Here is a 24,306-nt window from a genome sequence, read left to right as displayed (position 1 = left end):
GGAAATATAATGATAAATTAGTATTTTTTTTTAATATGAAAGTACCATATAAGATGAAATAATACTTAAAATATGTGTAAGCAATAGTTAATTTGGGCAATTTAAATAGCCAGAATATTCAGCTAATTAACCTGATTTACTAAGTCAAATCAGATCAATTCAAATCAAGGGGAGTTTATATGTTTAAGTCACAAAATATTCCAAGCAAACAGAGTTCCAACTTCTGGAATATTTTTGTGTTAAGACAGAAGGAAGGCTTTTGTTCTTGTATGAGACAGCACTAGTCTTTTCTTACATGACACAAGTATTAAATGGTGTCAAAAGAGGAATCTGAACACAGCAGCAGCTCTAGAAAGAATAACCTCAAATACATGGCAAGTACAGCAATTGATTTCTTATTCCGGGAAAGTGGCAGGAAATTGGTTCAAGTCCAGCAGGAGTTAGAATTTGCAGGCTTTGAAGGAGAGAAATGGCCTGAAGAGGACAAGGAGGCACGCTCCTGATGGCCATAAGTGGGAAAGACGGTGTTCATGTGTTTTTGTGTGTGTGTGTGTGTGTGTGTAGATTGCAAATGTTACTACCTAGCTACTGCCTAATCACAAACTATTATTTATCATCAATTATTATTTAATATTTATTATTATATTATTATTTTCAAACTTTTGGGCAAGAACAAGACTATGGAGAGCAGGTTTACTTATGGGAAACTTCAAGGACAATGTGAATTCATAGGTGAGTTGATTAGACATTGCCATAAAGTTTGCACATTTCTTGAAATGGCCAAAACACAAATCGAGTTGGCACAAAATAAACAATTAGTAGAACAAAATGAAAATTTGTGACAAAGCTGTAAATGTTGAGAAGCTGAAGATGATGAATCATCTGTAAGACTATGTATTATATATGTTAAATGAAATATGTAATTAATTCCTTGCTCTATAAAACAACTTTAATATTCCTCATCTGTTTTTGTGTGACTTTACCACATCCAGAATTAAGATATGCCAAGAAGACAAGAGACATGGGAAATGTTGCTTGATTTGCACTTTAACATGAATCTGATAAATTTGTTTTGAGACAATAATACAAACTGAGATCTAATGATTAGTTGAAATTCATGCCTTTTTGTGATGATGTTCCCAATCCCTCATATCAACTGAAAAAAACTGCACTTCTATTTTAAACATAATACTAATAATCACAATATCCATATGAGTTTTCACATTATACAGATATTAACATAATTGGCTTAAATGTGCCATAAAGAACAACTAGGAATTCACAAAATTATGCTTCAAGCAAACATTTCTTGTGCCCAATCAAATATGTGCATCTTCATACTAGTAATTTGCTTGGTCCTTAAATTGTGGAGAAATAATCTCCTCAACGATTCTAAGGAATGGTCACAGAATAAATAACTTAACCCAGAAGACCATCCATTTATCCAGCGCAATGTATTACTTCAGTTGAAAAAGTATCAGCCACCATTTGCCCAATGTCACAGTGCATATTTAGGATTGTTCTTAATATTTTAACAGCATTTTAACATGATTGAAATTTTACTTCAAACAAGGAACTAATATGCTCAGACCTTCAATTATGATTTTCTATTAAATTCATTCATCTGAATTCATTAACTCTCTATTAAAAAATTACCCAAACAGGATTTACCAATATCAGGCAGAGAAATTATTAACAAAAATGAGTATAAATGAGGCTGACAAAAAAGAAAAGCTTACCTCCAGTATATTAGAATAGCAACAAGTATCACTAGACAGGTGAATGTCAAGGTTGATACGATCACAAGGGGTATAACTGTCTTCTGTTCTGGCAGTCCAATAATCAACTGATGGCTACTATTACTTGCTTCTGCAGTCGGAGAAAATTGAAACAGCCTATATTTAAACTTTGGCAAAAGACAGCACATAACTGGCCATGATTTCAGAACCTTAGGTTATTGTCACTTACCCATATGCTTTACCACAGAGAGCAAAATGTGTGTGAACGTGTGTATTCATAGACAGCACATGTACATTTGCAAACCAGTTTAAGGGAAATAGACAGAAAAGGCAGCAAAGCAGGAGAAGCCATGCTTAAGCAACTGAACCTCCTCAGAGTCCAGAATCCCATTTGCCATTCATGATTTTATGGCGAAAAAAATCAGGTTTGATTCAATCCAGAATAATAAAGTAGGCATGTCCTTTATTTATTTATGGCTAGAATCAATAAAAATAATTTCATATATGTTTCCCTATAGTTTAATGCTGATGGGATGCAATTACTGTTTCTAACTTACCATTTTTATTCTTTACTCATACTTTATAATTAAATGTTTTGAATATGCTCTTCATTGAAGATCAGACCTGCATTAAGGTAACTCCCATAAGAAAACAGGATTTTTCTATAACAATACAACTCAGAAATAGACCAGGCTTAACCTTTCTGCCAGTGGAACGTGGAAGAAATTGTAGAATGTTTTGTATCAAAATGTCTGCTTTTCTTCATTAATATATTGACATCAAATGGCAAGTATTCTTCTGTAATTATAAATGGTTCCATAAAAGCTCAATATATTGTAATGATCTAATGAAAAGAGTAGAAGCTAGAAGCTAAAATTATAATCTTCTAAGTCTTCATAGAGTATATTTGAAGTATTAACATAGTCTGGAGACATAGGCACATATTGTGAAATATTTCTAAGTAAATTTCCCAGCAATGACAATATAAATGCGTTCGTGGAACCCATACATAAATCTGAGCTCTTGGTTGAAAATGAAAACAGTAATAATAATGGGATGGGGGAGGACAGCATGACAGGGGGCCAAATTTGAAAACCTACTATCTGAAATAAATGATTTTATCAAGACAAATAGAAAATGCTTTTTTGGGCCAAGTTTTGTAGTTTATTTTTTAGTAAATACCCAACTTGATGGAAAAGTCTGTATTTAAATTGCATCACAGGACTAGAGAAATAAGCCATGATAAAAAAAATGAGGATCAATTCTAAATTATTATTACACTTAAGCAATCCTGACAATGATTTCAAGAAGATGTTGTGTGGCCCATGGAGTTATGTTCAACAATCAACAGAATGGATATGGCTAGCAAAATGGATTTCTCCTTCTGCAAAGAGGTCAGTGATCCTTCTAAGCAGATTTGGAAAGCACAGAAAAAGGATTGAAAGAAAGGGAAAGACTGATTAAGCTTGTATGGAATCCAAACCAAATAGCATTTTGTTCATTGTAACATCATGAAAAAGTAGGTGCTGTGCAAAAGAGTCGGGTGCATATAAAACTTCACAAAATCCTAAGGAAAAAGGCAGTCACTATTCGTACCAAACTGCACACATGTATTAGCATCTAAAATAACATTAGGCTTCTCTATTTTAAGTTATCAGCGTTTCCCACTACACAAGATTGTGTAGAACATCTTAATGCCTGTAAATTGAAGTTTTTTTTTTGAAACTTCTTCAGATTTCTGAATTTATATTACTGACAATGGAAGGATATAAACTGTGCATTTTGGTCATACACCAAAATGCACAGCCAAAAAAAAAAAAAAAAAGGCAAGCAGCCTTTTTAATAATCTATTTAATACTATCTATTGACTGTCAAGAATCTGTTCAGGGCAACTGATTCTTCTGCTTTCAAGTTTGTCTTGCTCACACAGATCTGACCTGAATAATCTGATAAAAATTTCCACATGGTTTTAGTGCAGAAAACAAATCAAAACTTCTAAAATCATTGAAGAGATTTTTCCTCCACTGAAGAGGCTGGGGTATTTAGGAACCTTGCAAACATAATGAGTACTGTATAATGAACGAAGAATAATGGACTGCATTTAAAAACCATTTATAGAGAACAACACAAAAACCTTAATCTGCTAAAAAAAAATTGCCTACTTCTAAAGGAATGCTATTAATGAGATCATCCTCCTTGCCAATATTCATTTATTTATTACAACCCCGCACTTTTGGAATAACAGGTATTTTTAAAGTCAGTGGCATAAATGCAGTCAAAGCAGGGATGATGGCCACCTTGGGATCTGCAAGAATTGCAGCCTATCCTGGATCTTCACTCTAACACCTCCCCCCCACTCTCCCATTATGGTCTGCTGGAAGACTAGTGCACACTCACAGAAGTACCTTGGCATTTGCCTAGGTTTGTAGAGTGGAGATAGAATTAGTCACCAGCAGAAGAGGGCTGTGGATGGCCAGCCTTATTCTGTGCTGCACAATATGTATTCTGGGTGGCATCAAAGAGATACAGAAAACTTTCAGTTTTGCTGTTTTACCGTTGTCTGGATTTGTGCAATTCAGATATGGTAACAACCTGTAAGTGCTGTTCCATTCAACAGGACTGCTCTAAGCTGTGCTGCTGCTGGCCATTCAGAAAATAGCTTGTATGTGCAGATCCTGCTGCTTCGAAGGTAGTAATGATGAATTATTACAATGGGGCACCTCATTTATTTAGGGACCAAAAATTTTTACTCATACATATGGTTTAGACTCAAAGGGCCAGGTCATTGAAACTTGCGTTTTGCTAAATAAATAAATAAAGTCCCTCAGCCACAGTCTATAGCCATAGATAAGTCTAATATTCAATCCATTCATTTAGACTTGAAAATCCATGAAGTGATTTTCTCTTGTGTGCATGAAGAACACTTTAAAATCATTTGTATGACTTCAGGCTTACTCCTATTTCCTGAACTTAGGTTTCATGTGCATTTCTAGTTGATTAACAAAATACCACTTCATAGAAAACATTAATGTTTAACTGCTGCTCTGCTGAAATAAAAATAAAGCAGAGTAGAAGGAAATACTGTTATAATACCAGGAAGGGGTAGAAAATCAAAGATTGCTTCCCATGAAGCATAGCATGCAACCTTTCTAATGTATCCTTTAATTGCTGCTTAGGGTGAACTGCACACAATGTATTATATTGTTAATTAGAGTAAATTAAATGTACTGTCCTCATTTAACTTTTAAAATCCCTCTTTGTATATTTCATTTCTATCCTTTATACAAATTGTCAATAATCTGATTGATGTTACTATTGGAAAGCTGTTCAGTGTAACACATGGATATACATTTTACTGGATTGTTCCGATGGTGAATATTTCATGTGATGATCTAAAATCTATATGCTGGATACCCATAACATCATTTTAGTGAAGGTAAAAAGAAAAAAAGAAAACAAAATGTATTTCTCAGAATCTTTAGCCTTATAACCATGCACACTAGCTCAAATTGTTGTATATGAGGCTGAAGTCTCAGAAACGTAAAGACACAATTCTTTTCTACACACAAAAGATAAAAGGTTATATAATACTGCCCTCTACAGATACAGCTTCAGTGTGCAGTTCACACTTAATTTATCAAATTTAATTTAAATCTTTATCATACGAGACCGTATTTTGACATTGCATTATATCATATGAATAAAAAACTGATTTTAGTTCCCTAATGTTTATTTTAAATTAAGTCATATTGATATAAAGAAAAATTTAATTCTTCTTTCAGTTTTAGTGCGAGGGAAGATAGCAAAGCCTTTATGTCAAAACAATTGAGATCAAAAGCTTTTCCTTACCAAGAAATGTCTTATCATCAGCTATTCTAGCTGAATTATATAATAAATTCATAGTTCTAAAAGTCAATACTGATGCTTTGTTTTCTTCCCATTCCACTTCATTTTTTCTTTTGTATTATATTAGAACATAAGCTAACATAAAGAAAATGTTTTGCACTTAATCTCCAAAAAGTGTCATATTAATGAACATTTCCTAGATTCAGAGAACACATTGTTTTGAATGAACACGGGCCTTCTCATAGTATTGCCTCCAAGTTACAATCCACAGAATTCTCTTTAAAAAGATATTAAAATCAAATTAGAAGACTGCTATAGCTATGCAAATCATGAATACCCACCCACAACTAACCTGCCTCAGAAATGTTGAATACTGTGGAGACAGCTCTAGATATGAATTCTATCGATGACTGTTGCAGTCCAGGAGTTAATTCTGAGTTACCTGTTCCAACTACCCCCTCCAGGTCATGTTCATTAACATCAAAGAAACTGAAATCTGTGGACATCTCCTCATTTATGCTATCTGAGGTACCTGGGCCTGAACCACTTTCTTCATCACTGGTAAAAACTGCCCAAGATTTAGATTCTAATGTTCTTTGCAATGGGCTGCTAAGAGTCTGAATGGAATTATCCAGCAAAGCCTGATCACCGTGTTTCTTCATCTTCCTGTTTGGAGCCATGGCTGGAACTGATGCTTGCTTGAGTTGGTCCGTCTCCTCAGTAAGTGTACGGTCTGACAAAGAACTGAGGATTTTCTTTGCTTCCTTTTTCTGAGGCCTTTCAAAATGTAGTTTTCTAATTATGTTCTGATGACTGTTCACACTGTTTAGGTCAGTATCTGGCTCATCTACCTCTTCCTGAGTTTCTCTGTTGGAAATGCATGTGTGGCAACCACTTACAGGCAAGCCACTATCATACTCATCATATTCATGATCAACAAGAGAAGACCATGATGCAGGATCAGAACTGGTTGTGGGGAGCAATTGAGTGGGAATTAATAGAGGGTTTAAACTTTTGCTGCCTTCACTGCTGGAAGAATCAGCCGTAAGAGAACTATGTGCATTGATAGAGGCATGCTGAATGGAATCAGAAATTATTTCAGGCATAGAAAACGTCACATCAACTATCTTAGCACTTGAGGATAAAGTGAGAGACTCAGCCTTTGGCAAACCATTTGGAAGGCTGTAACTCTGAGTAAAGGCAGCTGTATTTGGCAACATTTCAGTTGGCCCAACAGGAATAGTCACTGTATTCACTGCATTCAGGGGAAAAGCATTTTTATTTTCAAAATTGGTTGGTGGATACGGCACACCATTATTATACAAGGAAGGAGAAACCTGTTGTATGTCTTCACTCTTATGCAAATAGGGAGAGATGTATTCATCACTTACATGGGGAAAAGTTAAACTTTCTGGTGAACTGATAGCCTTACCAACAGTATGGGATATATTTACAGCAGATGGTTTTGATGTAGAATGCAATACTTTTTTATTTTCAGCTGCATTTGTTGCCCTTTGAGGCAACATTTGGTTAAAAACAGAACTACTACTATGACCATTTGTAACATTTTCAACCAGTACTGGATCACCAGGCACAGATGTTTTACGCACTGTATCGTCATTGGAGGATTGAAAGGAGGTTTGCAGCAATGAAATATTATTTAGGGTAGCTGAAGCCCAGTAAAAGTACTGCTGGCTGGGAGAAGGCAGTGTTTTGCTAGAAGCTGGGGTAGAGGAAGCTTGCTGTGAGCTTGCACTAAGCATAGGCTTAAGCAAAGTGTCATCAAAGGCCGGAGTTGTAACATGCAAAGACTGAATAAGAACATTTTCCAAGCGCTTACTAACATAATAACCAAACACCTTAGTAACAGGAAAAGCAATAGATCCTGGCAGGATTCCCTTTGCACTAGAGACAGTAATGAGGCTTTCTTGAGGACGTATATCCTGCTTAGGAATCTCATAATTAGAAACCGATGTAGGAGGTTCAGTCATTTCATTTTCAGTATGAGAAGCCATTTCACTGAAAGCAGAAATTTGCAGTCCTTTGTCATATCCATGCATTACACCATTTTGGGGAGTCATCTCAACCTCACCTGTAAATACAGGTGTGCTGCACATTACTTCACTGGAAGGAACATGCGAAGAAGCTTTCAGTACTGACCAAATATCTGTGTCAGGCAAAAGGGACTCACTACCAGAATGAGCTTCAGAGCAATCCATTTCACTAGAAAGAAAACATGGTGGCCGCAGAAAAGTATCAACTTGCGAGACTGCAGAAGAAGGCTTAGGCACCGGCATATTGCTATAGCTGCTAAACAATGGACCCTGGTGAAATGTGCCAACAGACTCATGCACAAATTCAGACGTGTAATAAGAAGCAGCAACAGTTTGAGGAGAGCCCACATTACCAGATAAAGCATAAATAGATTCAGACATTGTAGACACTCCATGCCCATTGAAATCATTGCTGGGTGGTTCCACTTGAGATAACAAGTGAGTTCTATCATGGCCAAATCTCAATGTCTCTGAAGTAGCATGGATCATCTGATATGACGTCACATCAGAAAACTGAGTGAAGCGTGATTGGGTTAATGTGCCACCCTCCTCCAATGTCAAAGAAACATGCAGGGACCCTTTATCATTTTCAATAGCTGGAGCAGCTTGTGGAAATGTTTGAGAAACCATATATAAATGGTGAAACATTTTACTACTGGAGGAAGCAGAGGAAAATGGAAGCAAAGGTACATCATCATAGGAAGACAAGGTGGATTCAAATGACACATCAACACTGGGAAATACAGGTGTAGCATGCAAGGTCACATCACTACTTGATGCTTCAGGGGAAGTGTTGAGCAACTGAGTGTCAGACAATAAAGGGGTGACTAGAGGAAACACTTCACTACTGTAGGAAGGTTGAAGTGGTATCTCACCATTATAAACTGCTTGAGTTGTCTGAGAGAGTACCTCACTTCCAGAAGAAGCAGAGCCATGTTCTTCAGAATTTGATGAGACAGAGTAAGATGATAACTCAGAAGAGGAGAGAGCAAAGGTAGAAGAATGTAGCAATACTGTAACTGCAACTGAAGTATCTTGTGGCCCCTCGGGATCATTAGGATAAAATGCTGTTGTAGGAATAGGGGAATTAACGTTAGAAAGATCCTTGCTATCCAATGCAACAGCAGTACTATCTGTGCTATTAGGATACCACTCATTTTCATTGATTGCAGATATTTTGGGAGCAGATTCTTCTGCTTTTGAGGGTAACATGTCTTCTGATAGAATTTTGACATAGTTTTGAGAAAGATCATCCTGTGTGGTTGTGTCTGGACTCCCAGAACTAAAAGTATTTTCCTGAGATGTCTCCATAGTAACTAACCGGGTAGCAGAGGTGATAGGAATGGAACCCCAAGGGTCATCAGTTTCTAGGTCAGGCTTAAAAGCAGATACTTCTATATCATCTTCATTACTATCAGCAGCAGATTCTCTGGTTGTTTCATTGCCAGAAAAAGTGTGTGCATACTCTTCCTCATTACCTTTGGAGGAGCTGCTTGCAGGAGGAACAATTGCTGTTGCTGCTTGAAATTCCATGGCGTTATCCTCTTCCTCCTTTAGTCCTTCAGTGATAGGTGGAAAAGTTTGATGAAAAATTGTTTTGGAATGATCAGGTAAGTATTTCTCTTCTGTGAAATATCTCTGTGTTTCATCTTCATTGAATTTTGTTTCCATTCTTTCCTGACTGTAGCTAGATGTAGTTAACTGGAACTTGCTTTTTTGTATTTGGTTTGTTGCACTATCTCTACTGGCAATTACAGTAGCATCTTCATCCAACCCTGTCCTTTCATCTTCCATTTCATCTTCCTCCTTTAAAAACAGGCAGCAAACATGTGTAAAATATAGTTAATGTCCTCTTAAATAATGCCTGAATAAATGAACTAAGATATTATAAGAAATTGTATTTCGGTAGCTTATAGTAGCAGAGCAGTGATCCCCAGGCATTGCAGATTGGCGGGGTGGGTGGGGGGAAGGAAGAGGGAATGGTTACATACAAGTGGTGGGCAAGTACGTGCATGTGCACAGCTCCATTTGTGCAAGTGGTGGGCACATGCGCCCGCTGCTTGCACAAATGGAGTTGCGCACCCGCTCACCTGCCACTTCCACAGCCCATTTCTGAAATGGCCTGGTAGTGGGCTGTGGCCTGGGAGTATATCCTTTTGAAAAAGACTGCCAAAAGTAGAATCCAAGTTGTTTTGGGAAATAGCAATATTCCAGAATTTTGCAAACATACAGAATGTTTTCAGTGATGTACATAATCACTATTAAGAAATACATATGGTAATGAACCAGAAAATAATTTCATTAGATGTCATGAATTACATTTGATTCCCATCCAATAATAAGCTCTATGTATAATTATTTCCTTTCTCTCTTGATAATAGTTACTGATACACAATGTAAAATATATCGTAAGATTCAAAGTTTTCATCTCCTCAAACAGTATCCTCAAACAGTATACAAACTCAAGGTAAACCACTTCAAAATCAATTGCAGAAAATATGACTTCAGCAACAGAGTGGTCAACACCTGGAATGCTTTATCCGACCCTGTTCTTACAGCCTCAAACCCTCACAGCTTCAATCTCAAAATGTCTACCATGGATCTCACCCCATTCTTAAGAGGTCCGTAAAGGGGGCATGCATAAGCACTTCAGCGTGCCTACCGTCCGTCTTTCTGTCCCCATTTATCTGTATTTACTTCCTTTGTTCATGTTTATGTTCATACCTATACTTGTTATCTTGTATATGTTTGACAAATAAATAAATAAAGTATGAAGTACAGCATGACTGGGAAACCTATTTAAAAGAACACATGGCAAAACCTATTTTTGGGTACGTCTGTTTTCTGCATTGTGTATAATATATATTTTTGAGAAGATGTTTTAGCATCTGTTCGTTGATATAAATCAGTCTGATTCATATAGCCAATCAATAGCCATGTCCTAGAAGTGTCTACTGAGATATATATGCTGTTAGTTCAATGACTCTACCTTTAGACACGTTATAGAACTGCAGCCCTGTAATCATTTTTCATGCTTTACTATAACTTACCATATTATTTAGAATGCTTTAGACTAACTTTGTGATAGCTAAATATTTTACTTCAAATGTCAAAATATTCACACTGAATATTCTATTAAACACTTATTTTCTATTAGCAGTAGCATAATATCCTGCAAGATAATGTAATAAGAATACCTCATAATCTTCTGTTTCAGTCAATTCAGGAAACAGTTCAATTTCTACAAAAGAAAAATATGAATGTTTAAGCTAACATTTAAAATTCATAGACAATAAATTGTTTAAGTGCTTAAGATCTATTCTAAAGTTGTTGTTTTTTTAAAAAAAATCACTTTACAAATATTTTTAAAAAGTTTTAATGGAATTACTGAATAATTTCTGTACTTTGGTTTCCAGCACAATTATTTCTGAGACGTAGTATGGTACATAGCAGAAATATTATAAACTACTGACATTACATGATCAAAGGAGCAGAAATAATTATCTAGAAAACTCTGATAGAATCAATCTATTCTAGGATACAAATGTATAGGGAAGATTAAAAAAACTAATCTTTAATTTAATATTGGAACTTCTATGTCCCAGGACCAAGTTATATGAGACTGTGGTGATCACAGGATCATAGACCACATAGATAATAGAAATGCATAATAATGAAATAAACCATATGTATTGGGAAAATGCAATCTAGATATCTATCTTTTGATTCAAATACCAGAGTTGTATTTGTGTGTCTTAACTTTGGAACTGGTCATACTATACTTTGGAAGTTAATCTTAATATTACTTGTCCCATATTTTATTCATGATATTACCATCTCTGAATTATGTTCTGTTTTAATATTTTATGTTTTAGTATTTTGATGACTGTTTAAAGTTGGGATCAAATATTTTAAGTAAATAATATATTTAAAATCAATAATGTGTAGCACAAATAATATCCTCACCATCTTCCAAAATATTAAATTTGTGAATAATTTTTCCAAACAAAAGATGTCAAATTTCCAGTCATGAATTCCCACATTATATCTTAATCTGTTTATTAAAGAAGCAGGAATATCAATGTACCCTTATGACTTTCTTAAACCTGAATCTATTGAACATGTCCATCTGTACAGCCCATTCCATAGGAATGTTAGAATTAGTCTAAGAAGTTACTCTTATGTTTTCATTTATTACAAGGTTATGCTATTACTGATTGTAATCCTTTAATAACTTATAAGACTGGGACGTGGTATGCCAGCATAAAATAGATTTTGGGAACTGACTGCTAGTAAAACAAGACAAATATCGTATTAATACATCTGTATTTTTTCATTATCAGTAATTATTTATCTTTAACTTTTAATTATTGTATTATATCATAAACCTCATTCTAATGCAGGGCAGAATCTTAATATATTTAAATAGTCAACTCAGGATTTTTTAACTTAGGCTACTCAAAAACCATATCAAGTTTTTTTTATTTGATCTGAGGAAAAAACAAATCTATGTAGGCATATACTATTTTTTGCAAATCACAAGCTAAAAGGGAAGAAGCTTGATAAGGTTACAACCATTGATGTGCTGGTAAATGTTTAAAATTCTGTAGAGCCTGTAGTACAGTGGACTAAAGCACTGTTATTAACATCTGCTGCTTACAATTACTGCAAGTTCAAATCTCACCAGGCTCAAGGTTGACTCAGCCTTCCATCCTTTCAAAGGTAAGTGAAATGAGGACCCAGATTGTGGGGGCAATAAGCTGACTTTGTATAAAATATACAAAAGTATGAAGGCTATTGCTTAATGCATTGTAAGCCGCCCTGAGTCTCCGGAGAAGGGCGGCATATAAATCAAATTTAAAAAAAACAACAAACAAACAAAAAAAAACCTCAACTTTGGCAACTCCATTGTCATCATTCCACTGCTAACCCAAAAGTTGATTGGCAAGCGGGTCATTAGGGCTCAAATTCAACCAATTCACAAAATTTCAGGAAATTTAACAATTGCCTCGCAAGCCTGTGCGATCTGGACCAAGAACTAGTTGTACCCCTTAACTAATAATTTAAGAATAATTGGAATAGTTTGGGCATAATTGGAAGTTCCATACAAATTAAAAAAAAATGCACCATACTTTTCTGGTGTAGAATGTGCACCAGAGGTGTTTAAACAGTGTACATAAATACTTAAGTGTTAAAAAAAACATATTTAGGAAAAAATAGCATGGAACGCAGCAGTTTTTTTAGAAAAAAACCAAAGCAAAAAGAGATGCAGAATTTTATTAGATGTTTAGGAAAAATGATCTTACCTGTTATGTTCTGAAGACTAAGAAGCTAATGGATAAAATAATGATGATATTCCCTGGCTTCTCAATACTGAAAGTCATATATATATGATAATACTGAACGTCACACACACACACACACACACACACACACACACACACACACACACACACCTACATACATATATACATATTGGTGGTTTAAATATTTTTCTATTTCATCCAGGAGTGAAATGCTCCTGGTTCGGATCGGATCACCCGATCCGGTAGCGATGGCGGTGGGTGGCTTGGAGAACCGGTAGCAAAAATCCCTGCCCCCCATCATGCCCAGCTGAGCCACATGATCATCATAGGTTTTTTTTTTTACTTTTAAAAGCATTTTTTCTACAACCTCTTCGGCTGAAAAAATGCTTTTAAAAGTAAAAAAAAAAAGCCTCTGATGATCGCGCGGCTCAGCTGGGATCGTCAGAGGCTTTTAAAAGCATTTTTTTCTGCAACCTCTTAAGGTTGTAGAAAAAATGATTTTAAAAGTAAAAAAAAAAAAGTTGGCCATGCCCACCCAGTCACTTTACCCCCCCCCAAGCCACGCCCATAGAACTGGTAGTAACAAATTTTACATTTCACCACTGATTTCATCCATTAGTCACAATTACAGCAATCTTACAGATATTGCTTTTGCAAACTATAACCATGGAGAAGTGATGCCCGAACACCTTTTCCCTTTCTGTTTCTCTTTTTAAAAGTAAATATTTTCAGATCCCATACTTTGTTTTAATTATATAAAAATTGCACTGGGTGGCTTCCAGCAAAAAACTTTATGCTTTAAATAAACAAATGCTGCTTCTCTTCTTTTTTTAAAACATGCACTGATAAAGTTTTACATATTCTTGCATTTTTGCCATCATTTGCTCAATTTAAATTACCAACAAAACACTGAACACAGCATTAGCTCATGATGAAGAGCCAGGTCTCCCTTGAATACTGATGAAGAAATAAATGCAAGTGAACTTTATTTGCATAAACCAGAAACCAGGCTGAAAAATCAGGATGCGTCTCGTTTCAGAAGATGCAAAAAGGGACAAGAAGAAAGACTCTGAAATGCAACAGAAGCTTTTTCAACTTCATCACAATAAGTCTGTCTAAGACAAAATAGTTTCTCGAGTTTTCTATAACAAAGAAGTTTCCTAACGTCATACTTCCTTGCTTGGAAGAAAACAAATGTTGAATAGGTTTATGAGTTCTTTGCTGATAAAGGGAATAACAAATAAATTTAATCTTATTAATTAATTCATTAATTAATCTTATTAATTCATGCTACTCTGACTGAAAAAAAGAGTAAAAAAACCTATCAACTTAAAGCTGTTTGGAAATATATTCTTTAAAAACAAAAAACAAAAAACTTTACAACAAGCAAGGGAGCAAATTCAGTGTTTCATGAATGGATGTTTGTTCTCTTGTTGAATCCTGAAAGTTCACCAACCCTTCTGAACTAGATTTAAAACAGAAAGGCTGTAAGAAGAGCATCTATGAGAAGAAAGGGAATTTGTTCTGCTGGGAAAAAAATTAAATATAACCTTATTTATGGTCCTGAGTCATCATAATAAATTTACTCAAAGAATATTTCACAGAAATTCACTCCTTCCAGCAAATGTGCAATAGCACTATTGTTTAACATGAAATTTTTAAAGAAATTAGTGACAATACAATAGATACTAGCTGCAAAATTGGATAATTCATTTCAGTGGGAAACAGATGAAACAAGTGAGTCATATTATGTCTTTCAAGAGTGAAAATAAAGTTTTGAAATAAGTGCAATTAATTGTTAGTCTTCTGATTTCAGCAATTCAACATTAAGAAGCAAGGGAATTCCATCACCACTGCACTGAAATCTCATTTTAGAAAAGCAACATGCAATGGAATTTCAGAATCATAAGAACAGAATTTATTAATTACTATGTCCCATATCACAGGTCTTTCCTTAATAAATAGAAATTAGTCATATTTTATACATTCTTTTAAACACAGACACTTACTATTTTTACTCCAATTGGAATTATGTTGTGTAGGAATCTGAATCTAATAATATTCAGATTCAGAATAATAATATTCAGAATAATAAATTTAATTTATTATTTTTAAAAGTAATATTTGGCATATTTTATGTATTAGCTCATAATAAAACTTATTATGGACCCCCAGATCTTATTTTTATTCTAAAATAATAAATCTGGTTCTAACATTTCAAAGGAATCTTTGAAATATCTCAGAAAATGAGATATTTAAGGTGAAGAACACTGATATAGAAATACCATTGCATTGTATTTTGAGCTGGTTTGCAAGTAAAAGACCATTGTGGATTTTTAAGTAAAATTTACCTTTGTAAACTTACCTGGGTCATCTAAAGGCATGTCAACAATAACTTGATCACTGTACTTTCCATACAGACCATTAGCACAAATAGCAACTATCTGAAGAATATAACTTGTATTGGGCAGCAGGTTATTCAGAATTGCTCCCTGAAATGATTTAAATTCATAAACCATATTTATTACTTTCTGTATTTCATATAAAGTTACATATTATATTTCTTTAGTCACAGAAAATTCCACTGACAAGAAAAGGCTTTCAAATTAATTTAATGTAAATATAAATATGCAATTTTAATCATTCCAACACTTCCACTCATCCATTTATGGCTTATTATATGAAGAAAACAATTGAAAATTAATTGTTAAGCATTGACTGAATAGCCACAATGCAAGATTCTGTAAAGGTTCCACAACTCTCTAGTAGGTTGTACTCTGTTCAAGACTGAAGTATATTTTTATGTGTCTATGTATGCATGTTTAGAGTAGATATATGTATATCGGTGTATCAGATATTCAGTATATATTATTGCAATTGTGATTTTTTTTCTCATAATAATCAAGGAAAAATGTTTTTGTTAATGGGTCATTAATGATGGCTGCAAACTTAAACACATTTAAATTCAGTTGTACAAAAATTCCTTAAGTCATGACCATAACTGGGGGTCGAATTTCCATTGCTAAGCAAGAAACTGAAGCAAATAACTGCATTTGTTAAATGAATCATGCAGTCATTAAGTGAATCTGGCTTCCCCCATTGACTTTGCTTGTTGGAAACTGGCTGGGAAAGTTGCAAATGGTGACCACATCAGTGGTGGGTTGCCCCTGGTTCGCACCGGTTCTATAGAACCACTAGTAAAACTGGCAGGAAGCCCCGCCCACTGACTCTGACATCATGAAAACGCTTCTGCACTTGCGCAGAAGAGCACGCACGAGCGCAAGCAAGCGCACCCATGCGGCCCCGTTGCGAACTGGTAGTAAAGGTAAGTAGAACCCACCCCTGGACCACATGACCCTCTGATGCCGCAAGTGTCATAAATACTTGCCAGTTTCCAAGCGTCTGAATTTTGACGAGGCCACGAAGATGCTGCAATCAGGGTGAATGGGAGAACTGGCTGCAAGTCACTTTTTCAGTGCTATTGTAACTTCAAATTAATAGTTTCAAATCAAGGACTGCCTGTACTTCATCTGCATAGATGTTATTTAACATCATTGCAATCAATTTGGAAATGGACAATATTCGTGTTAACATATGTGGACCCAGAGTGAGCAGCACGATGGCTTAGAGGTGGAGCTCTCATGCCACAATCGTGAGGTAACAGCAGATATTTTTCTCTCTGGGCACAAAGTGAAAATATCTGCTGCAAACTCTGCATAGGCATGAAGGGCATCCGACTAGTAATGTTCAGCTTCATTCAGTCGCCCCAACTCTACCCCAATGCAAGGGATGACACGGTTGTTAAAAGAAAAAAAATGCGGACTCAGCATACCACTAACACTATTGGTACTGGCTACAAAACCCACCAATTTTTCACCTTGCAAATTGTATTAAAGATACAGATGACTGAGACTTTCATATTCTCACCTGTCTGTTACAGGTTTTCCAGCTTTTAAAAAGCATCTCTGAAAATGACCTCTAAGGCAATCTGCAAGATGGAGTGGTAGAGAAAAGTGGGCAGCAAAACTTCCTTTTTCTTAAGATCGCTTAAGCTAATTTACCTAAGATTTGGAGTGAGTCTATTCTCCAGTTATGCCTACATCCCACTTCATTGTGTTATAGAGAATTCAGAGAGTTTTTAAAGTGTAGATGGAGAAGAAGCAGCATTTGGAAATCTTCCTCATGCAGACTTTTTAAACTTTTTAAAGTTTATTTATTTTGGTATGAGGATAGTATCTCTAGCTAGAGATTTTGTATTAGTATATGATTATATGCAGCTGATTCACAGAGCAATTATTTTATAACATTATAACAACCATTTATAATATAATCAGATATTTTTGATACCATCCACAAGGACATTTAACATTAAAATGGGACTAAGCATAAAAACATTTGGAGTTAAAAGCTGCACTGAATGTCCATTAAGGAAAGTAATCAATATGAATTTGAATATCATTGGCTGAAATGATGGGTGAACTGCACAACACTGATTTTGTCATCATTTGTGATAGTAAGTTTTTTCAGAGGAGTAATTATTTGTTCAGATGAGTAAATTATAGATTTTTCTTATGCTTCTGATAATATCTTTATTGTAAGAGATTTATATATATATTTATACAGGTTATGTGACTGCTAGCCTGCTGCAATGATCCTGGCAGGCTAAAATTAATAAAGCAAAAGGAACACCCAATAGAACAATTAAAAAACATCTACAATAACAATTGGAGGTCCAAATCAATCCCTTCAATCTTGCAATAGGCAGTCTATAAGCAAATAACCAACCAGGTTCGTGCTTGTGGGAAAAGTCAAATATTTTAAGGCTTTACAAAACACCAACAGGGTCAGGCCCATCTGAATCTTGGAGGTGGGGGAGTTGCTCCTCCACAGGTGCTGGGACAGAGAAAGCATATCTGTGTTTTAAGCATGTCTGCTTAATAGATGAGACCTGGAGTGAGCCAATCTGTTCCATCTGGTAGGTTTAGCAGAAACAATAAAAAAGTATGTTCCACAAACAACTTTGCTCTAAGACTTTATAGCAATAACCACCACCTGGATTTGAACTCAGAAGTTTACTGGGAGCTAGTTCAGCTCAGGAAGGACTGATTTTAAATGGGCATTTCAAGCTGCTCTTAATGCCACAACTGGAATCAATTGCAGCTTCTAAATGTTTTGCAATGAACTATGAGTGCAGAAAGAGCTTCAAGCAGCATATCAACTCTGTTTGGGGAATGCAACTCCACTCAGAGTTAAAGAGGGAAGATCTTCAGATCCGGGAGTGTTCTCCAAACCCATACCCAATGATATTGCCAGGGTTGAACCAAAGTTATTCCCTATCCAGACTCTCACAATGTCTAGACATTGACAAAATGCCAATTCAATTAATTCTTGATTTACAAGCATAACTGGGACCAGAATCTTGCTGGCGTGAACCCCGCCCCCCCTTTTTTAGTTTTTAATGGTTATTAATTGTTTAGTTTTAATTTGTTAATGGGTTTTAATTCGCACTGTTTTAATTTGGGCCAAAGTATATAATTCTTTTAATTAATTTTAAATTTTGTATTGTTATGTATTTTAGTTTTGGCTGTGCACCGCCCTGAGTCCACTAGGAGAAGGGCGGTATATAAATTGAATAAATAAATAATAAATCTTGGTTGTTGAGTGAAGTGATCATTAAATGATATGTCACGTAACTGTTTTACTTAATAACTGCAATCCCAGTACTCCTGGTTGTGGCTCTTAAGTGATCTTCTGAGTTGTTCAATGGACAGAGTCTGAGGTGAGGCATGTAGGAGTGCCTTAGGAGGGTGGAGCAGGTTGTGTAGGGGCCTGAGGCAGGTTATAGGACCCACCAGCACATGAAGCTTGAGCCTGCTTCCTGCCTCAACATGCCCAGGAAACCAAGAAGAATAGGAGGCTCAGGCCCAAGCACCCCCCCCCCCCACAATTCTACCAATGTTCATCAACAGGTGTGACCAATGCTACTACAATACTGTAACCAGGTCTAAAATCTGGCTGAAAAATGTCCAGATAATCAGCATGGAGACTTCAATCATCATCATTCCAAGCATCTAAGGCCCTGGTGGAACCATGTACCAGAGCCACAAGGCAAGACCAAGTTCCCTCTGAAACCCAATAAGAATCCATCAGGTGCTGGGGTAGATTATCCAACTAGGTCCTATCTTCCTGCAGTAGAACAGTCACAGATTATTCCAAGACAAATGTCATGGCATTAAAAGTGACATCACTCTATTACAGATCATGTCACCATAGACCTGAATTAAAAACCAGATCTAATACATAATCTCTACTGTGAGTTAAGCTAGAGATAAACAGGCTGCCATGATGACCATATATTCCTGGTTCGTTTCTAGGTCTATATCCATGGATGGAAGGCTCATCTTCACTAGTACCGTAACCCTGGGAAACTCCACTACTAACCCAGATTCCAATAGATAGGCAGATTACTATGTGCCTGTGGGGATGGTATATTAGTCTCCTCATCAGACCAATTTCACCAACAGGGTCCCAGTGCCACTTATTTCTGTGGCAAGGGGTTTGTTTTATACCAATATTTACACAATCCATGAAATGTCTTAGTAAGGGAATGATTGTAAGGAATGGGAATGGCTTAAGGATACTGCATTAGGTGAAACCAACTTGGTAAGCAAAAGCTGTCATAATTATCCTGCTGAAGCATTTTAAATTCAAGTTTATCCTAATCTAATCCACTATATTTGTGCAATCCCATACATTTTGATTCCCAGTTCTAAAGAATACCTTCACAGAAAACCTTTTAAATTGTCATTTACCAAGTCCTGATAACCATCTGTTAGAAATTCATGTTTTGTCTGGTCTTCTCCTTCCAACTGTTGGTAAAAAACAGCAAATTTTTCTATCATTGTGTCATATACAACTCGTGGTCTTTCCCAAGTAACAAGAAGACTGGTATAATTCTTTGGATCGGCTTGAACATTTTCTGGTTCTAAGCTGCAAACTTAAAAAAAGAAAAGGTGGTTTACAAATTATAGCAACTATGTATTAAAAAACAACTATAAAATAGACCTACAGAGAAAATTCACATTTCTGGCTTTCACCCATAAAATAAATCTAATTTTTAATTAACCAATATATAGTCCTCCTCCCCATAATCCTCATTCCATAATCTTTACTAGAGCTATTACTAGAACTGTTAGCTTCATTTTTTACTTTTCATACTGTAATATCTTTATATATTATGAGTTCTTATATAAACATTTTAGAAGCATATGTTAACTTGTTAAATTTATGTCTTTTAAAAATGGGAATCGAATAAATATGATGAGGAAATAAATCAAACATGTACTATTGCTGTGATATAATTGCAAGAACTAGAATGATAAAAATAACTAAGGAATTGAGATGAATAACTGATATCTCTGTTTCAAATATATGATACTACCCTCCTCACATTTTTTTAAGCTTGGAGATTTAATCTGGAAATCCCTTCTCATTTTAAGATGGAAGATCTTACCTCAGACTATGAGAGAGTTTTTGGTTTTCAAAAAAATAACAATGGTCATTCTATATCCAATTAAGTATAGAATTGCTGTGAATGCTTGGATAATTTGGGTGCAGTGAAAACACGTTCTGTGGTATTGTGGTAAAAATCAATTATTTTCCACAGGCCAGAAAAGCTAAACTGTTTTTAATTAGATTTAAACTAGTTCAATGCAGCCACCTTAAAAAATAAATTAGCCTAAATTCAGACAAAAAAGCCTTTAACTCATTTATTGAGATGTCACCATTGCCAATCAATTTTCATTAAATTGATTTCACTTGTTTTTTAATGTGTTTTTCTCTAACATTATTTCAGAATTTATCTTTTGAACACAAGAGGGCACTCACTAGTCGGTATAGCTTTCCAACATTAAACGTGCATGATAAAATAAATTTTAAATTGGTATTTTTCCAATTTTATCAAACTGAAGTTTAATAACACAATCTTATTTAATGTGTGACCCATTTAAAGCTTCTTTTAGAATAAACAATAAACAGATAATGTATTAATGCTCATTTGCCTGATTTTGTTACATATTCCTTTGTTAGAGTGAGTGGATACTCTGAGTGCTTGATTTATCCAGTGGGCAAAAAACCCTTCACTCAGTTGTATTAATTGCTTTTTGGCCTTTGGCTAACTAAGCTCATTCACAGTGTGGTTGGATTATACTAAAACAACAAAACATGGAATCTATGTTGGGTGAGTCATGTGACAAATGTGTGATGGTATCATCAATCACCACAGCTTATATACTTGTTTTACATCTCAGGATGGAAATACAAAATTGTGGCATTTGCAAGATGCCATTATCACAAATGGATGATACTTATCTAACATCCACACTTTTTGCTGTGAACGGGAGTTATATCTATTGCAAGTAATAGCTCACTTAACCAAGGTGAAGGCAATATGAGAAGCCTTATCTAATTTGGTGTTTTCCAGATGTACTAACAATCCCAAGGTGTCTAAAAGGCACTAGCCTGATGTAAAGGCACGTACCTATGTGTGCATCCCCAGGACTATATTGGTATAGCTTCAAAAGCTCAACTGCATGACAGATAATCATGCTGGACAAATGTTCAAGTTTGGGCAAGGTTGAATTTATTTGCTCATTTATTTTTTGTTCCTTGCTTCATGCCCTACAGCTAATTAGCACAAAAGATAATTGTCTTAAAACTCTCTGCATATGGACAGTTGAATAAGGATCTCTTATTGTTTTCCTTAGGAGCAATTCACTGTGGCAAAAATTATGCTTAAGGCCACAATTTTAACACACAAGTACCTGCTTCATGAATTTCTTCCTGTCCAGTGTATGATGAAAATACTTGGCCGGAAAACTTGTGCTGTTGATCTCTAAAATTATTTTGTAGGTAGTCCATTAGCATCACATAACCAGATTGCTGCATGGTTAGAACATCACAGAACACTGACAGCTGGAATAAGACAAGAAATGGAAACACAGAAGTAATTTAGTAAGGAATACATTTTTGAAAAGCCACATTCAGATGATGGAGAAACATGTATTACTCTAAATGTTATGTTGCCTGATTCTTCCTATATAATCTTTTTGTTCAGCAGAACATTAGTTCTTTAGAACTAGAGAGTTCATAAACTCTACGGACAAACATTTTAAAAAAATAAAAATTTGAATCTTTCTAGGCAAGTATATCAAGGTTGATGACTTTATTATTAAACTCTTTCCATACCTTCCATTCCAATGGACCTTTTTCTCTTCTTTTGTCACTAAAGAAACTCCAGTGTATTGTGCAGGGATTTTCACTTCGATGCCACCCCCCATTTAATTTTAATCTCCAAGCAATTGTTTAAAAGAAACATACTCAGAACCTCATTTTGTCATTCTTTTTGTCAATAAAAGAATTCAGATGTACATCAAAATGGCATTTTAAACCACAATAGAAATAAAAGGGGGGAATATGAGAGGAGAAGAGAAAGAGAAGACATGAGGTAGCACACTGTAAAGTTTGAAGTTCATTCTGAGCCTTAACAAAATACTTTTTGTTATTGTTCAACATTGTTATAGATACAATCCATACTATCACAACGTCAGTTTGTAGGTACAGATATTCCAATCACCAACAAGCAAATATATTTTGTTGGTTTGGAAGAGAGCATGCTTTTCCTAAAGCTGGTGTAGATATAGATACCACAACTGTTTATTTTTTGAGGAAACTCTGTCCTTGTTTCACTCTAATCATGTAGATTTGTCGTCTGATGCTGGCTGCAAATCATTTTCCTTTACCATTAGGATCAACTCTTTCATTCAGATATGTATAAATCACCTGGTTTTCTGAAATGTTAACAGTGTCTTTGAACACAATCCATTCAACTGTTTCTGAGCATGGAGGAGTTGACAAAGATCCATTGTAAGTGTAATATTTGTCTGTTGAATTTGGCAAAAGATTCAACAAAATGAAAGGTTCCAGTTCATTTTTCTTCCCTGCAAAATATAAAGAAGTTCCCATGATGATATTTAAAATCCAAATTGCATGGTGTAGAAATGGGGTAGCTAGATGAAGGCATGGATCTGTCTAGGTTAGAATTCAAGACTGAATTCTCTTCAAGATTATTCAAAATCAATATAAATAAGGAAACCTGTAATTTGCCTTGTCTCCAACACACAATTTATATCTCACAGAGCCATAGAATGCCAGGCCCAAAATTTGGGAGATAAAGGCTGTGTTAAACTTTGTAATGGTGTAAGGCTTCCTTAGCATCTTTTAAAATTTCCCAAGTCTACCATGAAGATACCTAATTTTTCCAATGAGGAGACATGGAAAGATTAAGGGGCAGAATTGGTACTTTAAGTCTGTGAAAGGAAACCAAATTAAAGCATCCCTTTTACATAAAGTTATGTATGATAGATTGTTAATCAGTGGCCACTAGCCATGGACTAAAATGTTCAGTAATCCACTTATCCAGCCAAATCCTTTTTCAAGCTCAGTTTTGCTCCTCCTACAGACCCTGAAATCTCTCTGTTCCAACTGATATTTTCCTGCTATACCTGAATAGCTGCAGTTTTAGTATCAGTATCAGAAATAAAGAAAAAAAGAAGAACTATTAGATTAAGATACCAGTTGAAGGAAAAAATTAGAGGTGGAGGTTGCTTCTTTAATGCTATGGTTATGAGCTCCCTAAGAATCTCATTAGCTTATGCTAAAAAACAATGGTAGACTACATGGTCTTTTTCTTTAATCAGGAGAATAACTCTTAAAATTAATGCATGTATATATTTAATTATAAGCCTCCTATAAATTGTCATGGTGGGAATCTGATATTTACAGATTCCACTAAACTCCCTGAGCCTGTTCTTGTCTCCAATGGATCTCTTATAAACAATAGAATTGATTACAATTCACCAGCTCTGTCATCTATCTTGGGAACTACAGAAAGCGTCCATTGTTGAAACATATTTTCCATCATGGTGGCACACTTTCCTTTTGGTAGAAAAAGGGATGCAGTTCTCTTCTCCATGCCTCTAAGAACACAGAACACAGAAGCCGAGATCTCTCTATCATGGAAATGCTTGGTGGACCCATTTCAGGAAGGGTGAGATGGTATTTGTACAACAGGGTTTCAATGCCTTAAATCTGTTCTTCACTGGGGTTGCTGAACACATGCCACGATGATATCTTACTGAGAGTAATGTGTTATATTTCCTCTGTGTTTTATTTCAAAACCCAGATCTCTCAAATAAACAACATGCTATAGCTACTCTCTTGATACATATTATTCTAATCCATAATATTTAAACCAAACATAAAGGAGGCTATTACAGCTTGTTTGGGTGCGATTTACATTAT

General features: G+C 35.3%; 1 protein-coding gene across 6 annotated transcripts in view; it reads right to left on the bottom strand.

Moving 5' to 3' along the window:
• Positions 1–24,306, bottom strand: part of PTPRZ1 (protein tyrosine phosphatase receptor type Z1) — a 121,569-nt gene that overhangs the window by 25,250 nt on the left and 72,013 nt on the right. For 5 of the 6 annotated variants that reach the window (XM_060687121.2, XM_060687122.2, XM_060687123.2 and 2 more), the window contains exons 7-13: positions 22,786–22,943; positions 21,768–21,918; positions 19,758–19,942; positions 15,311–15,437; positions 10,837–10,880; positions 5,938–9,445; positions 1,740–1,869 (exon numbers count right to left, since the gene is read on the bottom strand). In XM_060687121.2, the coding sequence (XP_060543104.2) occupies positions 1,740–1,869; positions 5,938–9,445; positions 10,837–10,880; positions 15,311–15,437; positions 19,758–19,942; positions 21,768–21,918; positions 22,786–22,943 (4,303 nt within the window). The remainder of the gene's footprint in view (positions 1–1,739; positions 1,870–5,937; positions 9,446–10,836; positions 10,881–15,310; positions 15,438–19,757; positions 19,943–21,767; positions 21,919–22,785; positions 22,944–24,306) is intronic. The other variant, XM_087874195.1, reaches the window with a different exon arrangement.

The sequence above is a fragment of the Pantherophis guttatus genome, chromosome 7, assembly GCF_059756535.1.
Source record: "Pantherophis guttatus breed Tessera chromosome 7, ASM5975653v1, whole genome shotgun sequence".
NCBI lineage: Eukaryota > Metazoa > Chordata > Lepidosauria > Squamata > Colubridae > Pantherophis > Pantherophis guttatus.
This window is presented reverse-complemented; position numbering and strand designations above follow the sequence as displayed.